The sequence below is a fragment of the Hyperolius riggenbachi genome, chromosome 4, assembly GCF_040937935.1.
Source record: "Hyperolius riggenbachi isolate aHypRig1 chromosome 4, aHypRig1.pri, whole genome shotgun sequence".
In the NCBI taxonomy this organism is placed as follows: Eukaryota; Metazoa; Chordata; class Amphibia; order Anura; family Hyperoliidae; genus Hyperolius; species Hyperolius riggenbachi.
Window position 1 is genome coordinate 468,160,842 of NC_090649.1, and position 21,154 is coordinate 468,181,995.

The 21,154-nt window shown below is 47.0% G+C and overlaps 1 protein-coding gene across 1 annotated transcript in view; it reads right to left on the reverse strand.

Moving 5' to 3' along the window:
- The window catches only part of LOC137504447 (mitochondrial amidoxime reducing component 2-like), a 117,541-nt gene extending 96,962 nt beyond the window's left edge, over nucleotides 1-20,579 (reverse strand). The window contains exon 1 of the mRNA XM_068232879.1: nucleotides 20,324-20,579. Coding sequence (XP_068088980.1) covers nucleotides 20,324-20,550 — 227 coding nt within the window. The 5' untranslated portion in view covers nucleotides 20,551-20,579. The remainder of the gene's footprint in view (nucleotides 1-20,323) is intronic.
- Between the last annotated feature and the right edge of the window lie 575 nt (nucleotides 20,580-21,154).

Below are 21,154 nucleotides of genomic sequence, written 5' to 3' on the forward strand. Positions count from 1 at the left end.
AGTGGTGTTACCATGGAAACGTTCCATGTCAGTTTACAGAGGGTGTCTGCGTGAACTGCCTGTGAGCCTCCGATCGCAGCTCGCAGGCTAAAATGTAAACACGCGGGGAAGAAATCCCTGAAATGCTCCTAGCAGCAGCGCCGTAAAGGAGATCGGCGATCCCCGGCCTCTGATTGGCCGGAGATTGCCGGCATCTGATAGGCTGAAGCCTATCCTAGGCGGAGGACGGATATCCGTCCTGCGCAGCCCATAGCCTGCGGGAGAGGGAGGGAAGGGCAGAGAGGACGGAAATCGCTGTGGAGGGGGGCTTTGAGGAGCACCCCCCGCAGTGGCATAGCTAAGGAGCTGTGGGCCCCGATGCAACTTTTACAATGGGGCCCCCCATGCACTATATATATATATATATATATATATATATATATATATATATATATATATATATATATATATATATATATATATATATATATATATATATATATATATATATATATATATATATATATATATATATATATATATATATATATATATATATATATATATATATATATCAATTGATACGGTGCACCAAAACCTGCCAATGGCAACCACAGTGTCAGAGGTGCAAGAAGGAGAGGGGAACAGTTTGTTAATGATTACCACTATTCAAAGTATCTATAGAAGTGATTATTATGAGCACAGGACCAATAGAGAGCTAATACTGTAGTTGAGGGAGGGCTCCTCGGGGCCCCTCTGGCCCAAGGGCCCCGATGCGGTCGCTACCTCTGCACCCCCTATTGCTACGCCCCTGCCCCCCCCCCCCGCTAAGCAGAAATAGCCGGCGGCGATCAGACCCCCCAGCAGGACAATCCCCCTAGTGGGAAAAAAAAGGGGGGGGGGGGGAGAAGTCTGGTTGCCCTGGCTCAATCCTGATCGGTGCTGCGGGCTGGAGAGCCCACGCAGCACTGATCATAGGAAGATCCCCTGGTCCTTAAAGTGAACCTCCCGGAATAAAAATCGACTCTGAAACTCGACGCAGAACTGAAAAGGCTTGGTGTTTCTTTAACAGTTTCACAGCATCAGAACTTGGTTTCTCTTATACAAGCCTCATTTTTAGCTGCACAGAAGAAAACTGCCCGGGCTTTTTTCCCCTGATGCTGTGCAAAGCATGATGGGATTTCTGATGTTGTTCTCGTTCTGCTGTTTTGGTGCTTTTTTTTTTTTTACATTTTGAATTTGACATTTGAAACCTGGCGCATTCAGCTGGGAGGGGTTATCAGGACACAGGGCAGTTGGAACTGTGTCTCCTGCTCCCTGTCACCTCCTTTCAACCAAAAAGATGGCTGCCCCCATGACAAAGATGGCAGCCGCCATGAATCACAAACATTTGCCTGTTCTTTTAGAACAGGGTGGGTAAGAGATTATATTACCTATCTATTCTAATTAAAATAACTAATGTAACTTGATGACAGTATGTTTGTTTAGGCTGAAGTTCCCCTTTAAAGCGGACCCAAACCAAAACTTTTTTTATTAAAAATATTTAGTTGCACCACTCTGACACATACAAAGATAAGTAAACACTCCTTCAAGCCTATGGGCATTTCAGTGCATGCTTTTCACCCTTCTCTTTTCATAACTAGGATTATACTGGGGGCAGCCATTAGCAATTCCTCCATTGCCGGACACCATCTACTTCACCAGTTTGCCGGATTTTGTCCCGGCAATCTGAAAGGAAGGGAGGGGTTCCTCTAATAAATGTAAAATATTTTATATTTGTCATCATGCAGCTGAAAAAAGGCTGCTGTTTATTATTATAATTTAGAAAATAGATTTTATTTCTGAAATCTTGTATTTTTAATTTGGGTCCACTTTAAGTGGTTAACATAGTTTTGGACCTGGGTCGGGGATGTAAAAACGTCACCTCCATCGCACCGCGGTGTGAAAGGGTCCCTAGGGCATTTTTAGCAGCGTTTTGGGATCGCCACCGATTGCCAGCAATTCCCAAAAATACTTTGCCAATGAAAGTGGGTGGGGAGTACCCATAAGTGCGATTGCAATTAGGAGTAATCGCAATCACAGGACATGCAGCATTTTGAGTGTGTTAGTGCTCACTGCTCAATGCAAAATATATAAGTGCTGCATAAATCACTTATCAAAGTGATTATGAAGTGCTTTGGGGGCCGACCGAGCAATTGGCTTTAACCACTTAAGGACCACAGTCTTTTCGCCCCTTAAGGACCAGAGCTTTTTTTTCCATTCAGACCACTGCAGCTTTCACGGTTTATTGCTCGGTCATACGACCTACCACCTAAATGAATTTTACCTCCTTTTCTTGTCACTAATACAGCTTTCTTTTGGTGCTATTTGATTGCTGCTGCGAGTTTTAGTTTTTATTATATTCATCAAAAAAGACATGAATTTTGTCAAAAAAAAAAAAAAAAAGATTTTTTTTTTTTACTTTCTGTGCTGACATTTTTCAAATAAAGTAAAATTTCTGTATACATTTTTGTCCAAATTTATTCTGCTACATGTCTTTGATAAAAAAAAAATAAATCCATTCAGTGTATATTTATTGGTTTGGGTAAAAGTTATAGCGTTTACAAACTATGGTGCCAAAAGTAAATTTTCCCATTTTGAAGCATCTCTGACTTTTCTGACCACCTGTCATGTTTCATGAGGGGCTAAGATTCCAGGATAGTATAAATACCCCCCAAATGACCCCATTTTGGAAAGAAGACATCCCAAAGTATTCACTGAGAGGCATGGTGAGTTCATAGAAGATATTATTTGTCACAAGTTAGCGGAAAATGACACTTTGTGACAAAAAAAAAAAAAAAAAAAAAAAAAAAAAAAAAAAAAAAGTTTCCATTTCTTCTAACTTGCAAAAAGAAAAAAAATGAAATCTGCCACAGACTCACTATGCTCCTCTCTGAATACCTTGAAGTGTCTACTTTCCAAAATGGGGTCATTTGTGGGGTGTGTTTACTGTCCTGGCATTTTGGGGGGGGGGTGCTTAAGCACCCCTGTAAAGCCTAAAGGTGCTCATTGGACTTTGGGCTCCTTAGCGCAGTTAAGGCTCATACACACATCAGACCATAGTCTTTTGAAAATGAAAGATCACAGACCAATTTTACCCTCTTCCATGTAGTATGAGAGCCATACCTACACAGTCTATTCTATGGAGCTGAACTCCCCATTAGACAGAAATCTTTGCAAGATGCTGCACACAAAGATGCTGTAGACATTCAAAAGATCAGTATCTGCAAAAGATCTTTTCCTGCAAAAGAACCGTTCCTGCAAAATGCATTCATAGTCTATGAGATCTGCAGATCATCATACACACCTTGTTTAACAGACAACCATCTGCAGATCAGATCCACCAGGATGGATTTTCAGATCTGCAGATGATTGTCTGATCTGCAGATGAATGTCACTTAAAGAAGGTGTGTATGCGGATCTGCAGATCTCAGACTCTGAATGCAATTTGCAGGAATGGATCTTTGGCAGGAACAGATCTTTTGCAGATACTGATCTTTTGTGTCTGTACAGCATCTGTGTGTGCAGCATCTTGCAAAGATTTTTTTCTGATGGGGAGTTCAGCTCAATAGAAAAGACTGTGAAGGTATGGCTCTCATACTACATGAAGGGTGGTAAGATTGGTCTGTGATCTTTCTTTTTCAAAAGACTATGGTCTGATGTGTGTATGTGGCCTTAGGCTGCAAAAAAAGTGCCACACGTGTGTTTTTTTTTTTTTTTAGCACACACAATTTTCCATTTACAGAGATATTTCTCCCACTCAGCATGGGTATGTGTAAAAATACACCCCAAAACACATTACAATACTACTTCTCCTGAGTACGGCGATACCACATGTGTGGCACTTTTTTGCACCCTAACTGCGCTAAGGGGCCCAAAGTCCAATGAGTACCTTTAGGATTTCACAGGTCATTTTGTGACATTTAGTTTCAAGACTACTCCTCACGGTTTAGGGCCCCTAAAATGCCAGGGCAGTATAGGAACCCCACTAATGACCCCATTTTAGAAAGAAGACACCCCAAGGTATTCTGTTAGGAGTATGGTGAGTTCATAGAAGATTTTTTTTTTTTTGTCACAAGTTAGCGGAAATTGATTTTAATTGTTTTTTTTTCACAAAGTGTCATTTTCTGCTAACTTATGACAAACAAATAGAATCTTCTATGAACTCACCATACTCCTAATGGAATACCTTTGAGTGTCTTCTTTCTAAAATGGGGTCATTTGTGGGGTTCCTATACTGCCCTGGCATTTTAGGGGCCCTAAACCGTGAGGAGTAGTTTTGAAACCAAATGTCGCAAAATGACCTGTGAAAGCCTAAAGGTACTCATTGGACTTTGGGTCCCTTAGCGCACTTAGGGTGCAAAAAAGTGCCACACATGTGGTACTGCTGTACTCAGGAGAAGTAGTATAATGTGTTTTGGGGTGTATTTTTACACATACCCATGCTGGGTGGGAGAAATCTCTGTAAATGACAATTTTTTTTTTTTTAACACACCATTATCCATTTACAGAGAGATTTCTCCCACCCAGCATGGGTATGTGTAAAAATACACCCCAAAACACATTATACTACTTCTCCTGAGTACGGCGATACCACACGTGTGACACTTTTTTGCAACCTAGGTGCGCTAAGGGGCCTAACGTCCTATTCACAGGTCGTTTTGAGGCATTTGGATTCTAGACTACTCCTCACGGTTTAGGGCCCCTAAAATGCCTGAGGGGTGCTGTGGGCGATCAGAGGGAAGGGGGGGCAGGATCAGTGTGCTTGGTGCAGACTAGGGTGGCTGCAGCCTGCCCTGGTGGTCCCTCGGACACTGGGACCACCAGGGAAGGAGGCAGCCTGTATAATAGGCTTTGTATACATTACAAAGCCTATTATACCTTGTTTCAGCGGCGATCCGGGTGCTAGAATGACGCGATCACCGCATAACCACGCCGCCGATGGGCGTATTGCGGTCGTTTGGGCCCAGCCCTTGCCGCCGCCCATCGGCTGTGGGCGGTCGGCAAATGGTTAAATAAAACTTGAATACACTTACCGGGTCTTTGTATTACCTTCTTCTGTCTGTAGCCCCGCCCCCTAAAGGAAGAGGTCACAGGCGCTACTCTTATTGGTTATAGAGAAGCACCTTGGATCTCTTCCTTTAGGGGGACAGGCGGAAGAAGAATGCCTGGTAAGTATAATAGTTTTATTTTAAAAAAAACAAAACAAAAAAAAACGCAAATTGCAAATCAGAAGCGCTGTTCATGTTAATGCACAGCGCTTCAAAATGTCAGGTGATCACCATTTTAAAAAAACCTGCCACAGTTTTTAGCGTTGCGCGTAAGTATATATTAGAAATACGCTTCTGCGAACAATATTGATTTCCCAACAGAAAGTGAGCGTCCCTTTCTGCTTGGCCGGATGCCAGACGGAGATTACCGCGTACTAACCCTGTACTCCCTGAAGGCCTGTTTTTGTCAGTGCAGTGCAGCCCCCATGAAGCCAGCCTGAAGGTGAAGCTGGCCTGCAGTGTGAAGTCGGTCTGAAGGTCAACAGACTCATAATACTGTACCTTGAACTGATTGCGTCTGGTAAGTTCTTGGTGAGCAGTGGCAGCGCCAGGGGGGTGCTTTGGGTGCTGAAGCACCCCCTAAAATTCTCCAAGCACCCCCAAAGCACCTCCCAGCGTGAACGGCCTTTCGGCGTCTAATAGACTCCGTGTCAGTTCACTGACAGCAGCAGCCCGCAGCTCCGACAGAGGCAGAGCAAGGCTATGGTAAAATGGCGCCCGAAGCCCTGCTCTGGAGACTGAGTCTGCAGCGCTTCGGGCGCCATTTTCCAGTAGCCCTGCTCAGCGCGGGAGTTTCAGACAGTTGCCGGCTGCACTCTGCAGAGGATCGTGGGAGCTGCACGCCGGACGGGAGGAGGTCTGCAGTGCTGCAGGTGAGTAAGTAAATTTTTTTTTTATTATTATTATTTATATTAGCAGCAGGTGTATGTTCTGGCCAGGTCTGCCACATGATTGCATGTATCTTCTGGGCAAATCTGCTGACATGATTCCATGTATTTTCTGGTCAAATCTGCTACATGATTCCACGTATTTTCTTGTCAAATCTGCCAACATGATTGAACGTGTTTTCTGGTCAAATCTGCCGACATGATTGAACGTGTTTTCCAGGCAAATCTGCTCACATTACGTGTATTTTCTTGAGAAAACCTGCACAATTATGTGAATTTTCTGGGGAAAGGGTCACCAAAATTTGGGCCCACTGTCTTTGCGTTGCACTTTTAAAAGGAACCGGAGGTGAGAATAATATTGAGGCTGCCATATTTATCTCCTTTTAAAGAGGAACTCCAGCCTAAACAAATATACTGTCATTAAGTTACATTAGTTATGTTAATTAAAATAGATAGGTAATATAATCTCTTACCCACCCTGTTTTAAAAGAACAGGCAAATGTTTAATTTCATGAGGGCGGCCATCTTTTTGGTTGAAAGGAGGTGACAGGGAGCATGAGACAGTAGCAACTGTCCTGTGTCCTGACCACCTCTCCCAGTTGCTAGGCAACGTGAACAACAACATAGGAAATCCTATCATGCTCTGCACAGCATCAGGGAAAAAAAGCTTAAAATGATGCTTTGGAAAGAAAAACAAAGTTCTGATGCTGTGAAACTGTTAAACACCAAGCCTTTTCAGTACTGCTGAGTACATTTTTAGTCCGGAGGTTCACTTTAAGCAATACCAGTTGCCTGGCTGCCGTGCTGGTCCTCTCCCTCTTATTCTTTCAACCATAGACCCTGAACAAGCACGCAGCAGGTCAGGAGTTTGACAATATTGTCAGAACTGATAAGATTAGCTGCATGCTTGTTTCTGGTGTAATTCAGTTCACTACTGCAGCCAAATAGATCAGCAGGGCTGCCAGGCAACTAGAAAACGTCGGGTCCTCCCGTCGTGTCTGATACCTGATTCCGTGCCTCGCGGCCTGCCGGCCGCCTTCCCTCTGCTGGGCTTTGGTGCTTCCACTGGGGACACGTCACACGCTGGGGCTCCTTTTGATGCGCCCGGCAACCCACCAGCATCAGACTCCTGCGCTTGTCAGCGCTGACTCTCTCTTCTAGAGTCTCACGCTGCAGGGACTGGCACCGCTCAGTTGACTGCCTGCACACTTCATGTGTGTTCCGAGGTTTGATCAGGACCCTGCCATTGGATTACAGCAAACCTTCACCTGGGCTAACTGCAGACTCACCTGGAGTGGTACAGTATACAGTTGCTGTTTTTAATATTTTGAAAGAAAACAGCTTTTATCACACAGGTGGTATCGAAACTGAGGGCTTGCTCACACTATGGGTTTTTTGCATATTTTAAATGCTGGTGATTTTAGAAATCGCCATAAAAGTGCTTGTGCAAAGATTCCCTATGAGAGTGTTCACATACAAGCCTTTCGATTGCATTCCGCTTCCAAAAGCTCTGCCTGTAGCATTTTCTGAGCGCTTTGGCTCAATGGAAGGTATAGTGAAATCGCTAAGCACTTTGCAAAGTGCTTTGTATAGCGATTACTGGAGCGTTTCTAAGAATAAATACATTGGGGTCGATTCACAAAAGGGTGCCAACTCAGTTAGCACGCCTAAAACCTTTTGATCGCGTGCAAAGTTTAGTGCTGTGCGGTGCGCCTCAAAATCTCACACCGGGTGCACCCGAAACGTCACATACTGCACCGTTTCGGGCGCACCCGCCGCAACATTTTAGGTGCACCCAGAATGACGTGTCGCTCGCACCACTAAACTTTGCGTGCACTAAAGGGCTTTAGGCGTGCTAAGGGGCTTTTAGGCGTGCTAACTAAGTTAGCACCCTTTTGTGAATCAAGCCCATTGTATTTATTATTTTCCAGGTCAAAGAGTTCACTTCCTGACTAATGTCAGGACCTCAGCAAAAGTGCTTAGAAAAGCGCTTACACAAAAAAAAAAAAAAAAAAAAAAAAAAAAAAAAAAAAAAAAAAAAAAAAACACGCATAAAAACGGCCAGCGATTTATAATGTGCACAAAGCCTTAAGGTGGCCAAACACCATACAATTTTTTAAATATCTGTTCAATTTAAGAATTGCAATCAATTTTTCTGACTGATTGTAACATTTCAAAAATATGACCAATGTACAACACATGTATGTTCAATTTTTCCCCCAATTATGATAAAAATGATTGGAAACTGAGAAAATTGCTAGGGTGTGTATATTAATGAATTGACAATCTAACACACACACACACACCATACAATCTGTAGAAAGATTGAAGAAAAATATCTGGCATTCCTGATCAATAAAAATTGAAGAAAGAATGGGAAATACGATTTTATTGTTCTGTCAATTGGGGAAAAAAAAAAAAAAAAAAAAAAACGAGCTTATGATTTGATCGTTTTGATCGAATTGCAGTAAAATTGGATCATTTTATTGTATCGTGTGTGGCCACCTTTAGAGTGGATGTTGGCCAACTTAATTGTGGCGTATTGTGCAATGTGATCTCACGCCCCAAGGCATTTAGGAGAGGAGACTAACCGTACAATATTTTCCTCAGATGCGATCATTTGACTGGTATTTTGAAAAAAATAATCATGAAACGATTCTATGGTCGATTAGAATACAGAATGTTGTAGAATGTTGCATTTACAGTCGTATGTGAAGAGAGAAAGTGCCCTCATTTACTTATTTAAGGAATAATTGTAACGATCGGTGTCAGCACACAGAGAGAATCTGATTATTGGTGATCTGCAGTATCACCAAGAATACAGATTATACCTGATTATTGATGATCTGCAGAATCACCGATAATCCAAGTATAACTAACCTCTGGACACTTTTATAGTGTGAGTGTTTGGTGCAACAGTAATGACTTTGAGTAGGACCACCTGAGGAGCAGGTGGTCTCTGGCAGTATGGGATATACTGCCTTAAGGAAAGCACAACAACCTTCCAGCAGCCTGAGACCCCACGGTGGCCGGAGTCCCAGGGTGAAGGTAGGAGGAACCTGCAAGTGAGTGACACCTAAAGGCGGATGTCACTAGCAGGTCTGGAGACTATCTCTTAAAGAGAGAGAGATAGCTCTCGAGGTCGGGCAAGCCAGGTCGGCAACACACATACAGATAAAGTACAAAGACAGAAGACTGATTCGGTATCCAGGACAGGCCGGGTTTGGCAACAGGTAATCAGATATACGTAGGCACCGAATCAGTAAGCAGAGGGATAGTCAGGAATGCAAAAGGTCATAACAGATACAAACAATGCCTAGTCTTGGGTGTGAGGTCCGTGGTCTCTACACCCGGGAACTAGTCTGGAATATAATATGATGGTACAGAGTATCCCTAGACTTGGGTGTGAGGTCCGTGGTCTCGACACCCTGGAACTAGTCTGAAGTATAACAGAATGATAACACAGAGTTCCTAATCTTGGGTGTGAGGTCCGTGGTCTCGACACCCTGGAACTAGTCTGAAGTATAACACAATAATACACAGAAGTAATCTGGCTCAGTGTGAATTCCCAGGTCCTCCTGGTTCTAACACACTGTGGGATCTGACTAAGGTCTGAGTGCTTCCACGTAAGTGTTCGCAACGGCAGACAACTTGTGACTGGCCCGCAGTAACTATATATAGAGCAGCGCTCTCTGGCGCCACCCTTAAGTGATAGGCCAATAGTTACTAGCTCTGAGGTCAGCTGATCAGCCAGGTCAGCTGATCCCCCCCTTGGCCGTCATAAAAGTTCTGCCTCTCAGCCAGGCATGCTCAGATGTACCAAAATTCGGTTCGGGTACATTCGAATTCGGGTCCGCATGACATTCAAATTCGCCTTCGACCACGAAATTCGGTTCGAGTTGATATTCGGTTCGAGGTTACGCCTAAAAATTCGTATTCGTGAATTCGGGGGTTTTTTGTGTTTTTTTTAAAGTGAATTCACATTGAAATAGGTGTACTTAAAAAACAAAACTGAAAGCGTGACGTGTGGCACTGACAGCAGGCAATGCATAGTGTGGACCCTGGCGGTGGGACCACTGACAGCAGCAGGATAAATACAACAGCAGCAGTAGGAGGAGTGACGTGTGGCACTGACAGCAGGCAATGCATAGTGTGGACCCTGGCGGTGGGACCACTGACAGCAGCAGGATAAATACAACAGCAGCAGGAGGAGGTGGAGTGACGTGTGGCACTGGCAGCAGGCAATGCATAGTGTGGACCCTGGTGGTGGGACCACTGACAGCAGCAGGATAAATACAACAGCAGCAGTAGGAGGAGTGACGTGTGGCACTGACAGCAGGCAGTGCATAGTGTGGACTCTGGTGGTGGGACCACTGACAGCAGCAGGATAAATACAACAGCAGCAGTAGGAGGAGTGACGTGTGGCACTGACAGCAGGCAATGCATAGTGTGGACCCTGGCGGTGGGACCTGTGACAGCAGTAGGATAAATACAACTGCAGCAGGAGGTGGTGGAGTGACGTGTGGCACTGACAGCAGGCAATGCATAGTGTGGACCCTGGCGGTGGGACCACTGACAGCAGCAGGATAAATACAACAGCAGCAGTAGGAGGAGTGACGTGTGGCACTGACAGCAGGCAATGCATAGTGTGGACTCTGGTGGTGGGACCACTGACAGCAGCAGGATAAATACAACAGCAGCAGTAGGAGGAGTGACGTGTGGCACTGACAACAGGCAATGCATAGTGTGGACTCTGGTGGTGGGACCACTGACAGCAGCAGGATAAGTACAACAGCAGCAGGAGGAGGTGGAGTGACGTGTGGCACTGGCAGCAGGCAATGCATTGTGTGGGCAGTGGGACCACTGACAGCAGCAGGATGAAAATGAGCGCAGTGTAATATGTTGCCGCTTTAGAAATACAATAAATACATAAATAAATTGATAGGTAAATCAATGCAGCAGGCCAGCCGGAGGAGGAGGAGTCCGGTAGAAATACAATAAATAAATACATAAATAAATTCATAGGTAAATCAATGCAGCAGGCCTGCAGCAGCAGGAGTCCGGTAGAAATACAATAAATTAATAAATAAATTCATAGGTAAATCAATGCAGCAGGCCAGCAGCAGGAGTCCGGTAGAAATACAATAAATAAATTCATAGGTAAATCAATGCAGCAGGCCAGCAGGAGTCCGGTAGAAATACAATAAATAAATACATAAGTAAATTCATAGGTAAATCAATGCAGCAGGCCAGCCGGAGGAGGAGGAGTCCGGTAGAAATACAATAAATAAATACATAAATAAATTCATAGGTAAATCAATGCAGCAGGCCTGCAGCAGCAGGAGTCCGGTAGAAATACAATAAATTAATAAATAAATTCATAGGTAAATCAATGCAGCAGGCCAGCAGCAGGAGTCCGGTAGAAATACAATAAATAAATTCATAGGTAAATCAATGCAGCAGGCCAGCAGGAGTCCGGTAGAAATACAATAAATAAATACATAAGTAAATTCATAGGTAAATCAATGCAGCAGGCCAGCAGGAGGAGTCGTCGTCACGTATGGCAGGCAGCAGGCAATGTATTGTAATTCCCAGGCAGGCACCTCATGTCCTCCTTTCGCCGACAACAGGTGCCAGGCCTGGTTAATCTTCAAAAATGTTAGTCTGTCCACACCCTCTGTGGACAGACGAGAGCGCTTCTCGGTGACCACGCCACCGGCCGCACTGAAGCACCTCTCAGACAGCACGCTGGAAGGGGGCAAGACAATACCTCCAGGGCGTACTGCGCAAGCTCCCTCCAGATGTGCAAGCGCTCCACCCAGTACTCCATGGGGTCCACAGGCTCTTCGCTGCCGGTGTCAAGCCCACTGAAGGACCCCATGTAGTCGGCAACCATCCGGATCATGCGCTGGCTGTGACTCTCACCGAAGGTGGCTGCCCGCACCTCCTCTCTCGGCTGCTGTACCTTCATGTAGAATGCCTGCGTCAATGAAAGAAGGTTTCCTGGGCGCCTGATGCTGCTGCTGCCCGCAGGCACCTGCTGCTGTGCTGCTGGACAGAGACAGAGGGAGTGGAAGGCGGGGGGGGGGGGGAAGGGGAAGGCTTCCTCCAGTCACCGAACAAGGATCTCCTGCAACTCCCTTGCTCGCTGCTCACGGTCTCTGGCAGGCAGAAACTGATCCCACCTCCCCCTCAGCTGTGGGTCCAGGATCATGCTGATGCAGGCGTCCTCCCTCGCTTGCATCCGCTTGACCCTGGGATCTGTGCGCAGGCAGCGCAGCATGTGCGCTGCCATGGGGGAACAGGGTGGACCGTCTAACAGAGACATCAGGGTCAGCGTCCTCCTCCTCCTCCTCCTCTTGCCCCTGAGACTCTTCCTCCTCTCTCCACCCTTGCACCACTGCTGCTGCGCTCCGATGTTCCCCCCAGCAGCAACGTCCAGCACCTCCAACTCCTCCTCCTCCTCCAGGGACTCAAATACCTGCGGAGCAGTGGACTGCACAGGCGGCTGCTGTTCCAGCTGCTTCAGGGCCTCCTCTCCCCAAATCCACCAAATCGCCAAGTGCCCTGTCCAGCAGACAAACAAAGGGCACCCACTGGCAGAGGGATGCCCGTTGTTCACTCACCAGGTTGGTTCCCTGCAGGAAGGGAGCCAACACCAAGCAGACCTGCTGCATCTGCCCCCATTGCGCGTTGGTGAGGAGCTGGAGTGTGGTGCTGCCGGTGCCGGCGACAGTGGCATTATAGATGTACCGGTTGACAGCCCTCCTCTGCTCAACCAGCCGCTCCAACATCGCCAGGGTGGAGTTCGAGCGAGTTGGCACATCTATGATAAGGCGGTGTCGTGGCAGGCCCTCCTGCTGCTGGATGTCTGCCAGTCTGGCAGCTGCTGAGCGGCGGAAAGTGCGCACAATTTTCCGCGCCGTTTCTAACAACTCCTCCATCCCCAGGTAGGTGCGCATGAACTTTTGCACCACCTGGTTCAGGACGTGGGCCAAGCAAGGGACGTGGAGCAAGTCTCCACTGCTGATGGCAGACAGCAGGTTGGCGGCATTGTCGGACACCACCAATCCCACAGTGAGGCCTCTGGGGGTCAGCCACGTCCTCTCCTGTTCCCTGAGGTACCGGAGCACGTTACTTGCCGTCAAGGAGTGTTTCCCCAGGCTTTTCATCTCCAGCAGCGCTTGGCAGTGGCAGGCCTTCACGCTGCTGGAGAGACGGGATCGCTTGGCGGTGGGAGCTGCTGCTTCTCCCCTGACCCAGTGCGGTGGCACCACGTAGTGGGCGACTGGTGCTGCTGTGCCCAAGGATGGACCTGCTGTTTCCTTGCTCGGGCTTTCCACCAGGCTGACCCAGTGGGCTGTAAAGGACAGATAGCGCTCTGTCCCAAACCGGCTGCTCCAGGAATCCATGGTTATGTGGATCCACGCACTGACAGCGTGATCCAGCGCGCGGCCCACGTTCTCCATGGCAGAGCGGTGCAGTGCTGGGATTGCCCTGCGGGAAAAATAGTGGCGGCTGGGGACTTGCCACTCCGGGATCCCAACCTGCAGCAGCGCTCTGATGTCACTCCCCTCCTGCACAAAGGAATATGGCAGGAGCTGGGAGCACATGGCCCAGGCAAGCAACCCGTTCAGCAACCGGATGCGCCTGTGGGTGGGAGGCAGCACCTTGGTCACACCGGGTAATGCTTCGCTGAGCAGGGTCTGGCGGTGTTTGCCTGCATGGGAGGATGAGGAGGCCACTGTGGAGGGAGCTGATGAGGCCACTGAGGACTGGCTGCCCGGGGGGGGGGGGGGGGAAGCACTTGGTGAAGTACCGCCAGACTGGGGACTTCAACCTGCTCTTTGCGCTTGAGGGCTGGGGTTTTTGGGTGCCCTTGGAGGATTGTGCCTTTTTGGTTGTAGTTAGAGGTTTGCTGCAAGTGGTGGTAGCGACTGAAGCAGTAGGCTGTGGCTCCTGCCTTCCGCGCCCTGTGCTGGCCGCCTTACTGCTGCCGCGCCTCTGCGCCAGAGACGCCTCCTCCTCCGATGATGAGCTGCCTTCAACCAACTGTGCTGGTGGTACTGGTGGCACATAGGAAGGATCTATCAAGTCATCATCATCAACCCCAAACAAATCCTGTGAGCCCGACTCAACCAACTCCTCTACCCCAACATCCCCTGCATCACGCCCCTCCTCCTCAGCGCCAACAACAAACTTCTGCACCTGTAACTCCTCCTCCTCCTTGCATGGCCCCATCATCTCCAACTCATACTTCTCCAAAACATCCCTGTACATGGTCACAGTCTCAGGGGAGAAGAGCGTGCTCATTGAGGGCAGGCTGGTCGATGGGGTCACCGTGACCATGGCCTCAAGCGCTGGTGGAGACCTGCTGCGGATAGGAGTGCTGGTGGCACTAGTCTCGCTGCTGCTGGAGGCCTGGCTGGAAAAGGTGGCTTCCTGCCCCGCCATCATTTCCACCACAGCCTGCACCTGACTCTCCCCAATGGGCCGTGGGCGACGACCCGTCTCAAAGATGGGCGCAACACGCTGCTGTTGCGCCTCTGCTCCCTCCTCCCTGTGGTCAGTGGCTGGCGGCGCACCAGTCCCAGACCTGCTGCTGCTGGCAGTGGCTCCTGCAATGGCGCTTCCTCTCCTGGTGGTGCCTCGCCCTCTACCAGTCATAGTGCACTATACAAATACAGTAAAAAAAAAATAAGTAGAAGAGGGCGGGAAAGGGTGTAAACTTTAATAAAGTCTGTGTTGGTGGTGACTTGGTGGTGACTTGGTGGTGACTAGTAGTACAGTAGTAGACACTAGAAGTATGCACGCACGTAACTAAGAAACACCTAGCGTAATAGGCTACAAGTAAGTCGTGCGGCAGACAATCGGTGACAATTACAAACGGTCACACACAGTCAGACGCAATCAATCAATAGGCTCGGGCAGGTGAGGTGACAGACAGTCACAGGTCAGGTCACTCACAATGGATGCTGGTGGTGACCTGTCACTTACAGTCAGTAACTAACTAACAAAGTACTGAAACTAATAAAGTAACAGACTACAGCAGTAATAATTAACTAAACTAGTACACAACTAACTAGAATCCCTAACCTACCTAAGCTAGTAGTAGGCTAAGGCTACCTAGGCTAGCAGGCCTAGCCTGCTCACAGACTAACACTAGCCTAGCACAGTATACACTATACACTAGCTGACTAAAAACAATCAAAATACTAGCTAACTATATAAGACAACAATAAATGTGTTTAGGTGTTTAGGAAGCAAAACGCTAGGTTTAGCAGTGAAAAGCACTTGCTCAGACACTGCACAGCACTGGAGAATCTCTCGGTACCAGCAGCAGTCACACAAGTGCCTGGCTCCGCAACATGGCCGCCGCCTTATATAGAGGAGGGGAGGGCCAGGCTCCCCTCCTCTGATTGGTTGCTAGGGTTGCCAGCTCCTCGGCAGGAGGACTTCTGATTGGCCCAATGACGTCATCCCCGAATCCCGAAGCCGAACCCACAGCTCCATCCGGCCGAATTCCAGCGCGCGCATTCGGCATGCTTCGTATTCGGGTTCGGCATCGCAGCATTCGGGTTCGCATGCGGCAAACTTTAAAAACACCTGAATTTTTCGGGGAAACTTCGCATTCAGGGTCCTGCTGAGCAACCCTGCTCTCAGCGCGCGCGCGTATTCCTGAATCTGTGTGAACTAACAGGCCCAGCCACACCAGACGCATGCTGCTGCGTGCAAACCGCCGCGCTGGACCAGCCGCCTTGCTATCAGTACACGCGGCGGCTTTTCCGCGTTTCCTCACAATAATCAATAAATTACCTTCCAATTACCTTACTTACAAATCCGCAAATTTGATCAATTGATTGCATCTGTGGAAATTGTACCACATGGGTACCTTAAGGCCTTTTTCACAGTGGGATGGTGCATTTGATGCGACGTTAAAGTCGCACAACGTGCCCCTTATGCAGCACATGCAGGTTATAAAATTGGACGTAATTTTGTACTACGTTATGTGTTTTAGTGCGCCGTTTTCGTTGCATACTGATGGAACGAAAGCGGCGCATGCGTTATATATATATATAAAAAAAAATAATACATTACTGAGCATGTGCAACACACATAAAGGAATATTGCTACACGTTTCACACAACACAACGTGTGCACTGTAAATGTCGCACAGACTTTGCATTGCTGTGCGTTAGTCTGCGTTGGAACAGTTTCTAATGTGCGACTTTAACGTCGCACTGTGAAAGAGGCCTAAAGGATACGCGATGTGACATGATGAGATAGACCTATGTGTATGTACAGTGCCTAGCACACAAATAACTATGCCGTGTTCCTTTTTTTCTCTCTCTGTCTGAAAGAGTTAAATATCAGGTATGTAAGTGGCTGACTCAGTCCTCACTCAGAGGGCTGGAACCCACAGGAGCGCTTTTGGCAGCGTTTTGGCAGCACTGCGATACGCTAGCAGTTTGCCAAAACGCTGGGCTAATATTAATGGATGGGGCAACTTCCACAGGAGCGTTTGCGTTTCTCAGAAACGCAAACGCAGGACGTGCAGCATTTTGGGAGCGTTAGCGCTTCAATGTAAAGTATTGAACCGCTAGCGGAAACGCTCAGCAAAACCTAAACTGAGCGGTTTTGCTAGCGTTTTGCGGTTCAGCACACTGTAACAAAATGAAAAATAATTCACAGGACCAATCAGGATAAAAACGCAAAACGCTAAACGCTAGGCACCCGCTGGGGAAAAAAATACAATGTTGCAAAACATGACCAAAAACGCGCATGAATCCGCTTGCAAACTGCTCAGACAAAACGCTAGCGGTTGCGTTTGCTGATTTCAGTGAGTTCCAGGCCAGACAGGAAGTGACTACAGCGTGGCCCTCACTGATAAGAAATTCCAACTATAAAACACTTTCCTAGCAGAAAATGGCTTCTGGGAGCAAGAAAGAGATAAAAAGGGGAATTTCTTATCAGTGAGGCTACACTGTAGTCACTTCCTGTCTGAGTCAGGACTGAGTCAGCCAATTACATACCTGATATTTAACTCTTTCAGACAGAGAGAGAAAAAAAAGGAACATGGCATAGTTATTTGTGTGCTAGGTACTGTACATACACATGTCGGTTCTTATCCGTTAGCCGGGCGCATCCTCTAGGTGGCGACAAGTCTCCACCAGAGTTACATCTTTACCTACTATCCATGGCGGCCTGGAGGGGGGAATAGTAATTAGCACCACCTGCCGGATGCGCCCGGCTAATGGATAAGTACCCACATGTCTATCTCATTATGTCACTTCGGGTATCCTTTAAAGCCTGGCACACATTTTCAATTACGATTGGCCAATCACTGACCAATTTTACCACCTCCGTGTTGTATGAGGGTCAACAGATATTGAATACTATGAGCAGATTGTGTAGGTAAACCCTCATACTGCATGGGAGGTGGTAAAATCGGTCACTGATTGGCCAATCATAATTGAAGGTGTGTACTAGGCTTTAAAACGCTCCTGAATCTGGCTGGGAGCACACTAGGCAGTGCAGAAAAGCATGCGTTTTCATTTTCTGCTGCATTTTTGTATGCGGTGGCGTTTTGTGTGTGCATTTTCATTTTTATGCTGCGTTTCGCATTTGCGTTTTAATGATTTTCAATAATCAATGAAGCAAAATACAGTAACTTATTTTTTTAAAGCATCAAAAACACATTCCCCCGTGTCTCCACTCAGGGCTCGTTTCCACTATTGCGGTGCAGAATCGCCTGGATTCCACCGCTGTTGAAATTCCATGAAATAGCATGCGGATGCAAATTTTTGCGCGTTTTTTGCCGCGAATTCGCATGCGAATTCGCATAGGTGAGGGTATATGCGAATTTAACCATGTCACTGCCTGTTTGAATTACATTGGTACCTATGCGAATTCGCATGCGAAGTCGCATGAAAATTCGCATACCATAGCCGCATGCGAATTTCCTATTAAATACATTAGCGGCGATTCGCATGCATTCCACTCGCAGGCGAATTCATTGGCTCTTTTGTGCGTTTTTTTACCGCTGAAAAAAACGCACCTCAACAACGCTACAGTGGAAACAGGCCCATCCACTTGCATTACATGTGCGAATCCGCATGCGTTGGACGCATGCGGATTCGCGATAGTGGAAACGAGCCCTCAGATACATCACATGCGTTTTTGAAAATGGAGGACATTTTGCGTTTTCAAAACCGCACATGTATGTGTTTTTACTTGCAGCCCATAGACTTGCATTAGCGGCAATTTCCGTAAAGTTAGCATTTCTGCCTTGTGCGTTCCCTGCCTCTGAGTTGGTGCAGGATTATGCAAATATTGTATGTAAATTAGCACAGCTTTAAGGCCTAGTGCACACCAGAGCGGTTCTGCTGCGGGTTTGCGATCCGCTTGCGGGTGCAGATCCGCTAGGGTAATGTATTTCAATGGGCTGGTGCACACCAGAGCGGGAGGCGTTTTGCAGAAACGCATACTCCCGGGCTGCTGCAGATTTTGGATTGCGGATGCGTTTCTGCCTCAATGTTAAGTATAGGAAAACCGCTCTGAAAAACGTCACTTCAGAGTGGTTTGCCAGCCGTTTTTTGTTACAGTAGCTGATCAGTAACAGCTTTACTGTAACAATACATGAAATCTACTACACCAAAAACGCATCACAAAACCGCAAAATGCTAGCTGAAACGCTACAGAAAAAGAAAAAGCGTTTCAAAATCTGCTAGCATTTTGCGGATCTGCTAGCGGTTTTTGGTGTGCACCAGGCCAAATTAACAGACCAATCGAATCCTACTTCAGACAGATAAAACTGGTGAATTTTCAAGCTGCTTTAAATTTGCATGATCCTGCATCAACCCTGAATTATTTGCATCTCATCAACCATCCTTGTATAAATTTGCATATTCCTGCATCAACTTGGAATTATTTGCATCTCGTTGACCTAGCCTGCAGTATCCCCGGTCAGCCCTGCAACCTCTAGTTTCGTTGAATTTTAAAATCATCACTAAACTATATTTTCAGCCTGTTATTTATCAGTTTAAAAGCACACTGCAGAAAAAATAAAATAAAAAAATAAGCAGTTAAAATCTGACAGAACTTACCGGTCCATCTCCTCATGGGGTATTCTCAGGGTTTTCTTTGTTGTCAAAAGCATTTCCTTAGGCCTCTTATCCACAAACTGTTTACAGGCAGTGAAATGCCCCTCAAACTTTCACAACTGCTCGCTGCTGCCTGGTAACTGCTCGCTGCTGCCTGGTAACTGCTCGCTGCTGCCTGGTAACTGCTCGCTGCTGCCTGGTAACTGCTCGCTGCTGCCTGGTAACTGCTCGCTGCTGCCTGGCAACAGCTTGCTGAGCACACAGCTCAACAGTTCGTGGAAAAGAGGCCTTAATGGGAAATGCCAAAATAGTGTGCAAGTGAGTAGGAAGGCTGGCTGGTATCTTACTATTTTGGTAGTTTAACAACTGCTGTTCAGGAAATACTTTTGAAAAAAAAGAATACCCTGAGAATCCCCCATGAGGAGATGGACTAGTTCAGAACCTGTCAGTTCTGTCAGATTTTAACTGCTTATGTTTTTTTTTGGCATGGTCCTTTAAGATATTCTTAAGGCTCATACACACATCAGACTATAGTCTTTGGAAAATGAAAGATCACAGACCAATCTTACCACCCTTCATGTAGTATGAGAGCCATACTCTACAGTCTATTCTATGGAGCTGAACTCCACATCAGAAAAAATCTTTGCAAGATGCTGCACACACAGATGCTGTACAGACACAAAAGATCAGTATCTGCAAAAGATCTGTTCCTGCCAAAAATCCATTCCTGCAAATTGCAATGATAGTCTATGGGATCTGCAGATCATCATACACACATGATTTAACTGACATTCATCTGCAGATCAAGCAATCATCTGCAGATCTGAAAATCCATCCTGGTGGATCTGATCTGCAGATGAATGTCAGTTAAATCATGTGTGTATGATGATCTGCAGATCTCATAGACTATCATTGCAATTTGCAGGAATGGATTTTTGGCAGGAACAGATCTTTTGCAGATACTGATCTTTTGTGTCTGTACAGCATCTGTGTGTGCAGCATCTTGCAAAGATTTTTTTCTGATGTGGAGTTCAGCTCCATAGAGAAGACTGTGTAGTGTATGTCTCTCATACTACATGAAGGGTGGTAAGATTGGTCTGTGATCTTTCATTTTCCAAAGACTATAGTCTGATGTGTGTATGCACCTTTAGATACTAATGTATATAGAAGAGAAGGCAGGGTGGGGCCGTGTCTTATACCTGTTACCTCTGAGCTAGAGGAAGTTATTCTTTCTCATCTCAGAAAGTTAGGAGGTAAAGAGTACCTGTCACTGAGCTGGCCATTTTTCAGCCCGTACTCCCTGCACTCTGCTTCCTGCAGCGGGATCCCCTTGCACGACTTGACAGGGTACATGAACAGCTGTGACACCTCTCCCACTCTCTGCAGCTGCCTCTTCTTCCTGCTGGAGAGGTATAGCCAGGTGACGGCCACCGTGGCCCCCAGACCGGCCAGGCCCAGCAGCAGGGCGCGATGCTTAGACAGGACCTCCATGATTTTAGATAGGGACTCCTATCAGGGAGTAAACAAGCAAGCTGTACTCCTTCCTGCCAAACTACTGGAACAGGCTCTCCTTCCAGAGATTAGAGGACCCACCTTCTGCAGTGTTAACCCCATACCTCCCAACATTTTAAATCTAAGAATCGGGACACTTAGGCCACAACCCTAACCACGCCCCCCCCCCAATCCCCCCGTCACACCTACCATAAAAAAAATTGATTTTTTTTTCAATTAATAATATCCCCTAATAATTTTTTAATACATATGTCTCTCCCATAATGATGAGGAGGAGGAGGAGGGTGTCCGTGGGTGGGTGGATGGGTGGGTGAGGAGGAGGGTGCCAATGCAAGAAAAAAATGATCGAGGCGCCAGCCACGGGTAAATGGGATGCTGGACGCGTGCATCCCATTACTACCTCCCTCCCTCCCTCCCTTGGAATCTAACCCCCCCCCTGTGTCTCCCCCCTGTTTGCAGAGTGCGCAGCTAAGCGGAGCAGGCTGTCGGCTTACCGGTATCCATGGACGCGTACCACCATCTGGCTTCCTGCTTCCTGTGATGTCACAGGAAGCAGATTGAAGCCGGACATCGGTATGCGTCC